Genomic DNA, 16507 nt, shown 5'->3' with positions numbered 1-16507 from the left:
TGAAACCACAAGTCCTTTGTACAAAAGTATTCAGAATATATTAGCAGACGCTTGGAAGTTATTCTCAATGCAAATATGCTAGACTCTACCGGAATTCACCTCTCTCGCTAGCTTCCGGGATACACTCTAATAAATATAAATAAATAAAAACGGAAACACCGCGAAGGTGCCAAATTCTGTCAAATAGGCGCATTAGATCGTCAAAATTCCGAGATAGTTGGAGGGTCTTACCCATAATGCTCCAAGCTTTCGCAATTGGGAAGATATCCGACGACCTTGCTGGCCAAGGTAGGGCTCGGCAGGCACGAAGACAAGCAGCAGTAACTCGCCGTGTGCGGGCGGGCATTACTTGCCATGAAGGGTAAGAAAACGGCGCATAGGATATCGTCGACGCACCGCTGTGCTGTAAGAGAGCTGCGGATGACATCCCAAAGAGTGTTGCTATAATAAGAAATGGCACCCCTGGCCATCACTCGTGGTTGTCGGGTAGGATGGCGGGTTGATATCCCACCGCTATGTGGGCGTCTCTAGACACTTCGTCACTGGTCATCTGCGCTCTAGTAGAAGCAGAGCTCATCACTAAAGACAATTCTACTCCAGCCACCGAGATTTCAGGCCGACGACGTGTCTGGAGACACAGTGAAATACCAACCAGAGAGTCGCCCGCCATACGGCCTGACAGCCAGGAGTGGTACGATAATCCATTGCCAGCAGGCATGTCCGAAGGAACATTACATCGTAATTCGGAATAATATAGGCGCTGCAGTATTGTATTTATCCGCCGAATCCGGGCAAGCTAATCTCAAGTAAAATGTCTCCCCTGTACGGGAATATACATAATGGACGTACGAGTACAGGTTGTAGACACATAGCTGACGACATATGGAAGTTTTGGTCTGGCCGTGAATCATGCTCAGGTAGCCAAATTGTAAGTCGACCGCTCGCGATAAGAGGAAAATTCGGATTCGAGTCCCAATACGGCACAAATTTTCATTGTCGTCATTCCCTTGTACAGCTGATGGTTATTCATGTTCGCAACTGCGAATACATTTAATGTAATAGATAGTATTTCATTTCACGGTAGGACCCCTTTGGTTGCCATTCGCGACACCCTTACAGCACAGTGGTACGTCGACGATATTCTACACTTCGTTTACTTGCCCTTCGTGTGCAAGCCATACTGGGCTTACATTTCAACAAGACAATGCCCGCCCACATACGGCGAGAGTTGCTACTGCTTGTGTCCGTGCTTGCCAAACGCTACGTTGGCCAGCAAGGTCACCGGATCTCTCCCCAATTGAGAAAGTTTGGAGCATTATGGGCAGAGCCCTCCAACCACCTCTAGTGATTTACGAAATTGTAAAAATTTGTTTGTCTGTACATGTACATCTCATCTCCCGATTACCGTCCCATTCCGGTAATTACTTCGCGGTGCCTCATTTCTTTGTCTTAGAGTGTCTAACTCATTCTCTCCACAAGGCTTCCTTGACAACACTCGCTTCATATCACTAGTTTCCCCATATCTTTTCGATACTAACTAAAAAGATTCCGAAAACGTACAAGTTCCTATTAGCTCATTCATGTGGAACAAAATTAAATCAAAACAGTAAATAGAGGTGATGTTAATAGGCTGGGGATTACAGAGAGGGCTCCTCGTGAGGGCGAGGTGCTGCCTTCGTTAGGGGTAGCTTGTACCGACATCCGAGCAACAATGTCGACGATTGGCGTCTTTGTTTCCTCCACAATAAGAGCACAGACTTCTGAAAGCAGCGTCGCTCGGTATGTTTTATTAGATAGTGTCAGCAGCTTTGTGGCTGCCTCAAAGAAGGCTGCCGGAAGAAAAGTCGAACGGAACGGAACGGGGACAAAGACCGGTACCGTACACCGTCTTGGCATGCGAGGCGCGCGGATGCCCATTGTAGGCCTCGCACGCGCCATAGCCGACGCGTCGCGTTGCCTTACATAATTTAGGCCACATGGCCGGCCTTCTCTGAGCACACCTCACAGCCGGAGGTGCCCTTGGGTAGCAAAACATTTTCTCATCCTCGCATTTCTCTGTACAAATTCATAATCGCCTGCACTATTGTCAATATACAGGGCGTCCTATTCCTCTTGACTACTTTTTGCCCAGAAGGAAAATAAAAACGAAATCTACCAATTACCGGGTAAAAATTAACCAGAATCTAAAATTAAAAACACCTGCAACTTGTGAATGTAATTTATTTATGCAACCAGTTTCGACGTTTCAGTACGCCATCTCTACACCTCCTGGCAAAGATGTACGTGGAATCTAACCCCACTTCCTGTCGAAATAGAGGCCAGTATTGTGTAAATGGTATCCGTAGAGTTCTAGTTTCAACAACGGGATTAGTTCATTCTCGGCGAAATATTCGTAAGCGCTCGTTGTACCTGTTTCAGACGCATGTATTAAGCAAACTGTGTTTCTAATAGGCAGTCGTTCATCTGAGCTATCCGAAACTACAACTTTCATCTTCGCATAGCTTAAAATCTATCGCCAGCTCTCCGCTATCCTTCCGAGGGCAGAAATTCGTGATGGAAGACCAGGCCATCACATTCTCTAACCTGTTAGGAGCTGCTTGTAGTTACCTGGTAATTGATCGAAACAGGTGAAGTAGTAGTACAATAGTGCCTCCATACGTGAGAGAAGTCTGATTTGAATTCTGATCCGAACATCGTGACTGAAGTTTTTAAAAACGAAAAATTAATGAAAAAAGCGAGGTTGCTCGACTTCATTAGCGGCAAGACCCTCAGGGTAAGTTTCAACCTCCTGACTGCAGAGGTTTGCTGTCTTCGCACATTTTGGCACTTCTCTTTCGTGGTTCCTGAATACTGTGTTTTAAGTGTAGCTGGTTATTGCAGGGTGTTATGTGGCATGCGTCTAGAGTTAGTGTGGTGTTTATGTAATTCGTGGCTATGAGACACAACCCACTCCTCTTGAACTTCACCAGGGAGCCGCCGAGCTTAGATCTGCGTCTGCTGGATGGTTCACCGTGACTGTGTCACGTGCGCCCAGTTCGTGAAACACTGCATGAGGGTTTAGGATCTAATCCACGAACTCGGTAAATATTTCTGCCATTTTACACAATAAATTTTCCTGAAGACCCGCACTCGTGCAGTTCGTCTAATTGTGTTTATGATAAATAATCATGACCTCGAGCCTATTAAAACAGAAGAAAATACAAACCTTTTTTTATTCAATATATTACTTACGAAAACACAAATGTGAGGGAAATGTAGAAAAAAAAAATCAGTCACAGAATAGAAGCACTTAGCATCACCATTATAAACAATTCATAGGTAAGAGGAAATGGTTCAGGATGATAGACGGATGTGTAATGTGAAACGATACCGACTACCTTCCTGTTCCACTACAAACACACGCGACATTATATGTAATCCAAGCCAATTTTGAAAGAACTTAAAACAAGAGTCGTGATGTTAATCGGTTCAATCGACGGTTAGCAACAATTTTGGCTGTAAGTGGGGTTGCGTTCTATGTGCAATGAAGATACGTATCTGGGTACAGGTTGGCAGAGCAACAACTATTTAAGCTATATTACTGTAATGGAAATATAAAATCTGAACTATGGCGTAGTTAACTGTAATAAACGACGAGCGTTTTATGAACTGTAAGTACTTCAAAGCTTCAGTCTGTGTCGACATATCTGTTGCGCACTACGTAACTGATGTGTGTATGTGAAGACTGCCAAATTTCACCGTTCTTCGGAGTGCACGATATAATATAGGTCCCCCCTACAACTGACTGGATAAGTCATTTCCAGTGTGGTTGGAAGGCAAGAGCAAGCATCCGATAGGACCATTCCTTCCACTGTTCGAACCAACTTTTGGGTTGGGGACAGCTGTACTTCTGTACTGTTATACAAACTTTCAATTAGACATTCGGTATCTGCGAGTAAGTCGCAAGCATTTATTCTAACTGTTCCTCTCTCTTCCCAGTGTTGTCTTCATGCAGAGATCAGGCAAGAGAATTCATCTCATCTATCAACTACGGAACAGGCTGTTTCCTCAATTTCGCACATTACACTGATGAGTGTTTCGCTGCCGCACAAGCTTCACCGGTAAGAAAAATCAGAGCGATGCAGCTTCACTTACCGAGCGTTCACGGACGTGGGGTTGCTCACATCGTCTACGGAGTGTTTCCTGCAAGAGAAGCAAGTACCCACACCATTAGCAATTGGCTCATCGTGAATTTCCCGTCCGTTACCGAAATCAAAACCTAAATTGCATTGAAAGCCCTAAAGATACTTGTACAAAAACATGTATACGTCACTAAAAAAGCTGTTACTGCTGAATAGCTATGGAATACGTTCTTTTCGTACATGCAAAGTACTGAATTAAGAATTGTGAAATATTTTTATTTGGCTCGGGGAAAATCCCTATTGTGTCCTTTCCCAGTCATACCGTGCGTGTCCCCTTTAATTCTCGTCTTATTTTGTGTCATCTGAACGAGATACCTTCAACCTCCCGCGGCAACACATGAACATATATTGCAACGGGCAGATAACACGAGACACTGTGTTGCGAATATAGGCAACTGGAGATGGAGGGCTAGAGCGCTAGGATACAATACGTTGCTGAACAATTGTAATTAAACACACAGCAACCTCTGGTAAAGAAACGGGCAAAATTTCGTCACTGTATGGTTTTTAATCACAACAGACTCGTAAAGTGATAGAGATATTAAACATAAAACCTAGCCCGAAAATAGCTAACTAAATTCTACAATCACTACATAAGTTAGAAATGAAGGCATAGAAATTAAAGGAGTGTTTATTGCTGCGACTGAGTGATACTGTTTTCACACAAATCAGCCTCTGCTAATAGATTCTAGACTGATGTAGTATTATGCAGAGAAAAATGTACGTCAAGGTAACAAAGAAGGAAGTACATCCACGGAAAACCTAAATTTGTCATTTTAACAAAGTAATTTTTCGTTTCACGGATAATTTAAAGCTTCTGAGCTGAGTAACAGCCAATGAAAATAAAACAAAGTATCTCAAAAATTTTAATAGTGAAAGCGGAGGCACCACATACCTTTCTACAGTCCTCTGTTCGAACGGTGACTGACGATGGTACCGATGTTATCAGTCTGTCGTTGTATGAGAGAAATTGTTGACATAATTAATATATAGAACTTTTGAAGGTGTGGACGGTGGATAATTTTAGTCCTATTTGAGGGAACTCACTTTGGAGCCTTACATCAGAAATCGCAGTACACGCACAGATGACGAAATCATCATTCGAGGTGAAATTCAATTCAGAAGCTTCGTAGGGGCGTTTCTGTAAGAACATATTTCTTGTAATGCATGAGCGACAGTATAGAATTAAAAGTGAAGCCTTCTGTGTGATTCAGAACTGGCTATTTGTTGTTGCCTGTTTTTTTTTTTTTTGTGGTGATGGTACTTTCGTGACTCATCAACAGAGTCCAAATTTCAGCACTAACTTTCTTCATATAAATGCAAAAAGAAAACCATGACTTAAATTTCTAACACACATGCTGAAGTGGAACACTGTAATGCTTAGAGATATTGTTTTTATTACGAAACTGAAGATATGTCGTTACAGATATATGGTTTTGTTGATTAGGGGTCATTAAGTTTCATTATTAGAAAGGACGTCTTTCATACACTTGGTGAACTTTTCATTGGACTGTGCGAATATTGTGTCCTATGTGTTTCTAAATATCGCTCTAGACAGCTATCTTGCAAACCAAATTTACATAATTTTCGGTCATATTCCATTCGGTCTAACACTTTGGAATAGTGAACCTGAATTTTTTTGGCCAAAGAATGAATATTCTAGTGAAATCATGTGCTTTTTTTGTGTGAGCAGAAAGTGTGGGGCACACAGCGCAAGTGTTCATGGCAAAGTGTTAGTCGATATATATGAGTTACCTTTGCCTTCATCCACCTGTGGCTGTGGCATCAGTTGTATCGTGCAGATGGCTGCAATATGTAAATGTACAATTCAGTATTGTTTTCGTATTGTTTCGCATGCTTATGGTGCTCCCCGTGTTGTTAGCATGCTTATGGTACTCCCACTCAGTCATTCCCCTCTATCAGCATGACAGAGGTCACTGAGCATAATGTCTCACACGAGTAGATTACTATCACCTGTCTCTTACGCTTTCACACCATGAGACACTGAAGAGAGATTTGTATTTCACCTATTACAATGGAACACAAACTGATGACAAGGATCTACACCATCTCTCCTCTCCTACATGAATTAATTTTTGATGTAGAAAACTCTCTCATCATCATACTTCATATGCAATACTTACTGGTCGATCACAACTTCATTAACACAATTTAGCGTATGCGACGTCACAGGAAAGTCCGTGTAACAATATGCACAATAATAATGTAATGAAATACGAAGAAAACCACTTTATATACCACTAAAGTTGTAGTACTGTCTGGTAACGAGTGGGGTGTTTCAAAGCAGCGTGCTGGATTCGCATCTCAGCGAGTCCGTCCATCTTGGGATACTGCTTTGTCCTCCAGAAGAACACTATATGGAGAGAGTGCCACACAGCATGGACAGCCTCCAGAAGGCGCAATATAGCTATGGTCAGACGCTACATAGATCCCACACAGCACAGACTGTGTTATGCTTCCGCCTAATGTCACGCAAGTAGTTTCAGATGGTTCAAATGGCTCTGAGCACTATGGGACTTAACTTCTCAGGTCATGAGTCCCCTAGAACTTAGAACTACTTAAATCTAACTAACCTAAGGACATCACACACATCCATGCCCGAGGCAGGAATCGAACCTGCGACCGTAGCGGTCGCGCGGTTCCACACTGTAGCGCCTAGAACCGCTCGGTCACTCCGGCCGGCAAGTAGTTTCCAAGTGAGCATCCATCCGCCAAAGGTAGATGTCAACGGACACGCAGGTCCACTCAGAGAGGGTATCAACAGACATTTTGACAGCAACACCGAGCCTCAAAACCACATCAGGACTACGTAAAGTCGCTACCCAGGCTGGACCTTCTACTAGTTGCATTTGCCATCATTCGAAATACATTTGCTGACTGCGAATTCCTTTGCATCAACTGTGTTCGTTATATGTGCACTACCCGTTAGTGACATATGAAAATGTGTGCCGGCGCGGGACTCGAACCTGACTTCTCCGCTTATCCGGAGTGGTCTCCTCAACAACTTCAGCTCCCCGTGCACGTTCCCCAGACCGTCCCAAACCTCCATATGTCACACTGTCTACATCCATATGTCATAGTCCACTGTGTCACCCAATGCTCGTATCATTACTCGGAATCCATCAACAAGGAGGATAAGACTACGACGAATCGAGACCAATGTTGTCGTCGTCGTATGCCTAGGTGGCCATACGTCGATAACAACTATGGTCTCGATTCGTCGTAGTCTCATTCTCCATGTCAGTAGTGGATTATGACATAGGGACTAGACAATGTGACATAAGGAGAGTTGGGTCGGTTCAGGGAGCTTGTACGGATGTCCGAAGTGCTAAGGCGACCGCTCGCGTTAAGCGGTAATTCCTGGTTCCAGTTCAGATCCAGCACAAATTTATATCTGTCACTAATGTACATTTTATCTATACCTAATACAGCTGATACGAAGGAACTCGCTGTCAGCGAAAACATTTCGAAGTGTTTCGTACAGCTGTGGATCGTCAATAATGCCTGTTCTTCCAGACACGCAAATAAAATTTAATCGTCATTCACTGGAGTCAGTACTAGACTAGTGTTCAAAGACTGATTAGTGAAAGTGAACTTCGAACTTCATTACAATGCATTCTCTTCAAATTCAAGTTATTTAGTCAATTAATTCTTTTGATAAATTCTTGTAAATTCTTGTTAATTTGTGTTGTACTCGTTTTACCGTAGTCTGACTAAACCTATTATGCCCTGTGACGGGGCTGTGCAATTGCTGTGTGTAAGCAAGCCACCTTAATAACAGAAACTACATTCGGTTGTAGGGGGTTACCTTCCTTCCATATTTATGCTCGACTCCAAGGGTATTTACAATTTCTTAACTGCTGCAGAGAGCTGGAGTAGGCAGTTGCGCAAAGATAGAGCGTGTTATTTCCCCAACTACAATCAATTCTGAGCGAGTACTCGATTTCTAATTATCACGCTGCTGACGGGACAAGAAACTGATAAAAAGTGTTGACTACGAGCTCTGGAATACAAGAGGCGCTGCAGAGACTAGTAGCTGAGAGCAAAAACGAAAAGGAAGGCGTGGGAGTGCGGGCCCACCCAGCGAAGGGTCACGCGACCGTGAGTGTGCGCTCTCAGCTCTGCACTCCGCGCTCTGCACCACACCTGCTCTCAGACTTATCGATCCACAGCCCGTCAGCTACGAGCAATCACAAAAAGTCCAAGCAAACCATCTACGGCTCACCTGTTAACCTATGAAGAAATTTAGAAATGTTCGAGATAATTTTGCTTTATCAATGATATTTTGAGAAAGTCGAAGCTGTTTAGGGAAAGATCACTGAAGAAAAAACCGCAACCAGCGACACCTTTTTTTAGTGAATGATTAATTTCACCGCCATCTTCACACGGCAGAGAGGATCTCTCGTAGAAATTCCACATATTTATCTTATAGTAAAGCAAAATATTCATGATTTTGTAAGTTACTAAAGTTTTTTCATATTATATGTAAGATGCATAACTTTTACTTAATTGAGAAGTTTTACTATATACAGTACAACATCGAGGTCTGCTTCATTGATACGTGACAAGCTCAACCATGGAGTAGACTAAGGATAAAAATGGTGGACACTAATGTTTACGTTCACTATGTTTGCGTCTGACTTCGGATACAAGAAAACTCGGTTCGAAAGAAAAGAGATCCATTGCTAAGTAAACACTATCTGTTATTTAGAAAGACTTGAAGCTTTCGTGGGCAACTTTTTACTTTCACCTGGATTAGTTTCGGTACTGTTTTTCCATCTAGCTATGACGTAGCAATCGCTCACAGGTAAAAGCTATAACTTTCGTTCAAAGGCACGATAAACTTTGAGGAGAACTTAGAATCCATGTCCAGATATTTGATATACTCATATGTCAAATATTTACCTCTTATTATGCACAGTCCGCAGCTCGCGGTCGTGCGGTAGCGTTCTCGCTTCCCACGCCCGGGTTCCCGGGTTCGATTCCCTGCGGGGTCAGAGATTTTCTCTGCCTCGTGATGACTGGGTGTTGTGTGATGTCCTTAGGTTAGTTAGGTTTAAGTAGTTCTAAGTTCTAGGGGACTGATGACCATAGATGTTAAGTCCCATAGTGCTCAGAGCCATTCTTATTATGCACATGTATATAAGGTTTTCTCTATATTACGATCTCAGTGTTCAAAAAACGTCGTAAAACATCCACATCTATATCTGCTTGACCATTCAGCAATTCACGCTTAAGTGCATGGCAGAGGGTTCCTCGAACAAATTTCAGATTATTTATCTACCATTCCACTCTCTAACAGCACGTGGGAAAAAAAGAGCACGTAAGTCTTTCTGTACGAACTCTGATTTCTCTGATTTTATTGAGATGATCATTTCTCCCGATGTAAGTTGATGACAATAAAATATTTTCCCATTCAGAAGAGAAAGTTCGTCACTGAAATTTCGTAAAAAGATCTGGCCGCAACGCAAAATGCCTTTGTTTTAGTGGTGGTGGTGGTGGTGGTGGTGGTGGTGGTTAGTGTTTAACGTCCCGTCGACAACGAGGTCATTAGAGACGGAGCGCAAGCTCGGGTTAGGGAAGGATTGGGAAGGACATCGGCCGTGCCCTTTTAAAGGAACCATCCCGGCATTTGCCTGAAACGATTTAGGGAAATCACGGAAAACTTAAATCAGGATGGCCGGAGACGGGATTGAACCGTCGTCCTCCCGAATGCGAGTCCAGTGTGCTAACCACTGCACCACCTCGCTCGGTTTGTTTTAGTGATTGCCACCCCAACTTGCTTATCACATCCGTGACTAACTCCCCAATTTCTCGACAAGACAAAACGCGCTGCCCTTATTTGAACTTTTTCGATGTCAGTCCTATCTGGTGATGATGCCATGCCGCACAGTAGTACACCAGCAGAGGACGAACAAGGGTCGTGTAAGCAACCACATTAGTAGACCTGCTGCATCTTTTTAGTGTTCTGCCAATAAAACGTAGTCTCTGGCATGAATTTCCCCTCAACATTAGGAAATGTTCAAATGGGTCTGAGCACTATGGGTCTTAACATCTGTGGTCATCAGTCCCCTAGAACTTAGAACTACTTAAACCTAACTAACCTAAAGACATCACACACATCCATGCCCGAGGCAGGATTCGAACCTGCGACCGTAGCAGTCGCGCGGTTCCGGACTGAGCGCCTAGAACCGCTATTAGGAAATGTAATCATTCCAATTTCAGTTGTTCGTATTTGTGCCGCGCGGGATTAGCCTAGCGGTCTAAGGCGCTGCAGTCATGGACTGTGCCGCTGGTCCCGGCGGAGGTTCGAATCCTCCCTCGGGCATGGGTGTGTGTGTTTGTCCTTAGGATAATGTAGGTTACGTAGTGTGTAAGCTTAGGGACTGATGACCTTAGCAGTTAAGTCCCATAAGATTTCACACACATTTGAACATTTGTTCGTATTTGTGATTTCTAGGTATTTAGTGTAATTTCCAGCCTTTAAATTTGTGTAATTTATCATTTAACTAACATTTAACAGATTTCATTTCTTATTCATGTGAATGACCTCAAACGTTTCCTTATTCAGGACAATTGACACTTTTCGCACCATACAGATGTCGATTCCAAGTCATTTTTCAATTGGTTTTGATCTCCTGAGGAATTTACTAAACGGTAAATGAGAGCATCATCTGCAATCAATCTTATGAAGGCTGCTCAAATTGTCTCATAAATCGTTCTTATAGATTAGATTAGGAACTGCAGAGGACCTAGAACACTTCCTTGAGGAATGACATTTATCACTTCTGCTTTACTCGATGATTTTCCGTCGATTACTACGTACTGTGACCTTTCTGACGGGAAATAATGAATCCAATCACACAAGTGAAGCGTACTTCATAGACATGCAGTATGACTAGAAGTCTCTTGTGACTAGTGGTGTCAAAAGCATGGTGCAGTAAGCTTCTGTGCAACACGAGGCAAGAAATCACTACACAGAATGTCCGACTAATCGTCATTTGACTATTTTTGCAAACATCAAAATACGGCTTTGTTGGCATGCAACCAGAAGAAAAAAGCTGTATCATGTAGTGTGTGGTCAGCAGCCTGATCTCCATTTTTTCCCATACAATCCGGAAGCTGCTTTTTTTTTTTGTAATTGAGTCATGGATTGTTCCCAAAATTACTATTAAACATTCCTCACTCTACAACCTTGTCCCATTTAACAGTAAATTCGCTGACATGTAAGCGTGTATTGCTTTCGTTAGTTACCAGACCGTGAACAAGTTGTAGATGTCTGAGCCTGCGCCCGAGGTTGCCATATCGCGATGAGGCATTCGTGTTCGAACCAGTGGCAGGCTGATCGTATTCCGGTGCTAAAGGGGGACTGACGAACAGAGCGGTGATGGCGTAGAGATCCTGAGAACCAGACTGATTACAATTTTCACCATTATGTGATGTTGCATATCAATCAAAATCATGGACTCAGTTCGGAGCAGCCACTGTCAAAATCCTGGCCCGATATTTTCGAAGTAGGTTTCCCTGCCTTTCCCTACCACCTTGGGCGAATTCCACAGTGGTCCCCAGGTGTAGCTTGTGTCAGATCCTTTCCATAACTCTTGTCCAACAGAACAATGTCCTGTCTTTGATGTCGACGCCGATAAGATGTTAAATTCTGCCCATCCTTCCCCTCTCAAATCTCTCTGCACTTTCGTACAGAGTAGGATGTCTTGGAGACTCGTAAAGGTAAAGTATCAGCCACATACAGACGTTAAATTTGTCAGCCATGTTGTTCTGTATCAAGAGGAGAAAACTAAGATTCCCGTACCTTTTCATACATTTCCAATATCTGTAACAGAAACACAACGTTGCACTTCAGAAGCAGTAACAGAAGTCATCTACAGTAACACTTAAGACACATTAATATCCCTCAGAAAAGGTGCTGAAGTGTGCGAATTGCGAAGGCAAATCAGAGTTTTCTGCACTTCCCCCTATAGCTGCTAGTTAACAATGGCACACAAATTAGTTTTGAAGCGTAAAATCCTTTATGAGACATTGGTCTAAAAAAGATAAATAGGACGCTCTGGTACACATGTAGCAATTGCCAGGTACTACGAGTTAAATTTGTAATTCTGTTTTCGTAAGAGCAGTACATTGTTAAACATCCGTGAGGTCAGTAGTAAATTTGAATTCCTGGCAAACGAGGAAGAACTCAACAAGGTGTTAGTAACCATGTCACTTCTCGATTTTTCTTGGCACAGTTGCAGACAGTCATTTGGTGTTGCCTTATTCAGATGGATGTAAACGAACTTGCGTATCCTGGCACCTGTGCCAGTAGGCAGTGACGCCAGGCAGTGCCAGGAAGACAGCTGTGAGTAAGACATCTAAACTTGTTTCGAATTCGATACGTGCGTGTGAACACAGCTCTCGCAGTTGCCCTGCATCTGATATGAGGAGGCAAGTACTTAACACTGTCTCAGTCTCCGGTGTTCCGTGTCCTGCCGTTGTCTACTTGTGTGTCGGTGACGTAAATTATAAGGCTGCGCAGACCTTCTGTGGCATACACCTACACCCAGTAGGGCACAAACGGTCAGTCTATTAGTATGGACTCAAAATACTGAACTATATAACATCATGTAGGTCAAGTGATGTCCCTTAAGTAATCGAATCGAATACTGAAGTTCCTAGGGAAGAAGTTTTCGAAACCAATATTCAGATATGAAATATATCATTGGAAAAGCGACTTATAACATTGAATAAAACATGGAAGATATCTCTGTGTAAACTATAATTATCTCTTATTATTAAAAAGACAAACTGGATTCTTCAATAGTATATACAACATTAAGAATATCTTACCACCTTCTTAAACTGTTGTTGTCCTTGTATTTCTGAATGGTTCAAATGGCTCTGAGCACTATCGGACTTAACACCTATGGTCACCAGTCCCCTAGAACTTAGAACTACTCAAACCTAACTAACCTAAGGACATCACACAACACCCAGTCATCACGAGGCTGAGAAAATCCCTAACCCCGCCGGGAATCGAACCCGGGAACCCGGGCGTGGGAAGCGAGAACGCTACCGCACGACCACGAGATGCGGGCTATTGCTGAATGCTCTGCCCTACATGGATACCAATGCCACTAGGCTCTGTGAATACACATTTCACAGATTTAGTGGCCCTTTTGCAGTGTCTTGCTGTTTTGCGACAAATACTTAGCAACTTTTGTAGGTCGAACACAATAAAGAACGTGATTGGTTGTACGACCAGTGGCACACGTTTGTCACTAGAAGCTGACACAAAACGTCTCTTAAAGGCTCATGTCCATATTCAGATCCCATTGATATCTAAAGTGGTAAATGACACACTGGGCCGTTGCTTTCACTCCTTCACGGGGAAAGCTCGATGGGATAACACTTTAGCCGGCCGTAGTGGCCGAGCGGTTCTAGGCGCTTCAGTCCGGAACCGCGGTACTGCTACGGTCGCAGGAACGAATCCTGCCTCGGGCATGGCTGTGTATGATGTTATTAGGTTAGTTAAGTTAAAGTAGTTCTAAGTCTAGGGGACTGATGACCTCAGATTTTAAGTCCCATAATGCTTAGAGCCATTCGAACTATTTCGATAACACTTTATGGTACACACACAACCAAATTTGGTATGTCTGGTACTGAATAAACGTTAGGAATGTGGCAAATTGTCATCACCTCTTTCTACCACACAATATTTGACGATGAAAATAGTAGAGAAGTAAAAGAGAAGTAAACTAACTATTGTTATCAGATATAAACAATCATGTCAAGTTGTCTGCAGGAATAAACATTTCGCAATATGTGTGCTCTCTAAACGTGGAGCATATCATTTGCGTAACGTAGATCTTCATTTAATACTGAGAGACGCGTGACTGGGCGCCAGGTATGAGCAAGGTAGTTCTTTTTGAGCGTGTGATGTACGTGGTTTAGGGAATGATGTAAATCTTTGAGAACCATTGGCTGGAATCATACTCTCATCTACACTGATATTCCGTTGGTCTTGTTGACAGAAAACTCACTTCTACTAGGGGTAATCTTACACCTCAAATACAGATATATTGTCCCTAATAATGATAACTGTGCAAGACTGAATTCTCTGAGTGGAATGTTCCACTATAGTCCACTACGTCGACTAGATGCATTATACCAAAAACATCAGTCAGCCATATGCCACGAATCAGCAGATAATGTACGATACTGGAATCAAGGTAAGTTAGATTTTTATAATCATCAATTGCAATAAAGTACTTAAAGAACTTTAGCACTTCTAAAATGCTTCTAACCAACTCCATATTTGGGACGATGAATATGGGAAATTGATACATATTCATATCTGCAGCGCAATATGGAATCAAAAGGACAAGTCACTTTCCGTCGATACTGAGAGTAGTATACATAGGTATAAATTACACACACACACACACACACACACACACACACACACACACACACACACACAGAGAGAGAGAGAGAGAGAGAGAGAGAGAGAGAGAGAATACAGGCTACTGGGTGCCTTACTGCGTATCACAATAACTTTTACCACAGACTTTGAATTTCCGTTCCACAGTCTCGGTGCGTCATCAGGTCAAATTAATAACATTATTACTTACCGTTGTTGAAGACACAAAAATTATAAATGATAAGTGCACTGTAAATGAATGCAAAAACATGTGTGTAAAGTGTAAGTAGTAAATATAGCACACGTTCAATAAACAGATTTCCGCTGAAAGCTTGTTTTCCGCACAGGAAAGCTGTGCAGATGTTGATAGAATAGCCGCTCTGGTAGGTGATAGCTGTCTGGTTCAAATCCTCACGTGAATCTGGATTTCACATCAGATGCAGTGACTAATCCGTTTGGAACATCTGCTCCATCTGGATGGTGTGCGACGTGATAGGAAAGATGCGTAATACGAGCAGAAAATATGGAGGAGCAACTCGCTCGAATCCATCTACAGAGAATGGGTAAGCTGTTGAAGCGATTTTAAGAAAAGGCAGATTATGGTGTAACGACTGGTCGAGACGAGAGTCGCAGAAACATCATATATCGTCAAGTATTCCCGTGTTGCTATAATCAGTATGTATTCGGAGCGGATGAATGACAAAGCTATGTATGGCTGTCTATACTTCGTCAAAGGAAGGACACATCGGAGGTTTGCATGCTTTGTAAATCATAACAGGTAACTAGAGTGGACATACCGACGGCAGGCTGCAGTACTGGAGAGTGGCCAAGGGTCATGGGAAGGTACTGGATGTGATGTCGGCCGCAGTAGGCCGTCGATCGCTCCGTAAGGCTCTGCGTCTTGCACCGATAATCATCCCATGTTCCAAGTCGGTTAACTTGTGACTTGCTCCAAGTTCGCTACACACCTGTCTGCAACAGACTGCTCAGATATCGTATAAATCACTAGCGGCTTTCTCTCTATCTGTCCGTAACACATTCAGCTGTCATACACGGCACATCTTTAAATGTGACAAACATTCCTGTGACTTTTGACCACTCACATTAATTTAGAGCGCACTGTTCATGGATTGTACCGTGACGTGGCCTATTCAGCTGACGATCCGTAAGCGTGTCTTCGTTTAGCAGCGGCATGAAAACTACGATTGCAGTGGCGAGGAAAACATCGTCATTAACCAGTAGAGCAATGGAAACGAAATGCCGTGACGGAGTAATCACGTTTCCAGTCACGCCACATCGGTGGTTGTGTCAGGATGTGTCCTCTTCCGATATATCGGCTGCTGGAAAAAATATGAGTGCTACAGGAGGCGTTCTACTGGGGCCTGGTATTGTGACAGAGGGACAACGAACGCTTTGTAGCATGTCAGTAAGGTTGTTGACGACTTGAATGCGTTTGTATCAGATGACTTCCACACATTGAAAAGCAACTTGCAGCACGCAGTAGGCCAGAACTGTGATAGAATGAACTGAAGAACATGTTAATGAATTCTAGATGATGTCCTTGCTCCAAAATTACCAGTAATTCAGTGTCATCGGACTTATTTGACATGTTATAGAACACAGCCCCACAGGTAAGAGTCCATCTCCTGGTAGCTTATTTGAATCACGTGCCCTAGTCGTTGACATCTAGTGCTAAGCACCGCCGATAATGTATCCAGGCTCTGTACAATACGTGTTATCTCGAACTAAAGATGTTACGTGTGTCAAAAGTTGACCAACGGGCTACTGGAGAGCTAGAATGTAAAAAACTAATAACAGTAAATGGATTTCATACACAAAGGAACTGGCTTCTAAATCACTCGTTTGGCCTATTCTTAGGCACTGCACGTGA

General features: G+C 43.0%; 1 protein-coding gene and 1 non-coding gene across 2 annotated transcripts in view; both read right to left on the bottom strand.

The window, feature by feature from the left end:
• Positions 1-4130: 4130 nt before the first annotated feature.
• LOC126470914 (uncharacterized) overlaps positions 4131-16507 on the bottom strand; it is a 445629-nt gene continuing 433252 nt past the window's right edge. The window contains exon 4 of the mRNA XM_050098944.1: positions 4131-4182. Within this exon, the coding sequence (XP_049954901.1) occupies positions 4131-4182 (52 nt within the window). The remainder of the gene's footprint in view (positions 4183-16507) is intronic.
• On the bottom strand, positions 9880-9952 carry Trnaa-cgc (transfer RNA alanine (anticodon CGC)). Its single transcript has one exon. It is a non-coding gene; the product is annotated as a tRNA-Ala (tRNA).

Source organism: Schistocerca serialis, chromosome 3, assembly GCF_023864345.2.
Source record: "Schistocerca serialis cubense isolate TAMUIC-IGC-003099 chromosome 3, iqSchSeri2.2, whole genome shotgun sequence".
In the NCBI taxonomy this organism is placed as follows: domain Eukaryota; kingdom Metazoa; phylum Arthropoda; class Insecta; order Orthoptera; family Acrididae; genus Schistocerca; species Schistocerca serialis.
This window is presented reverse-complemented; position numbering and strand designations above follow the sequence as displayed.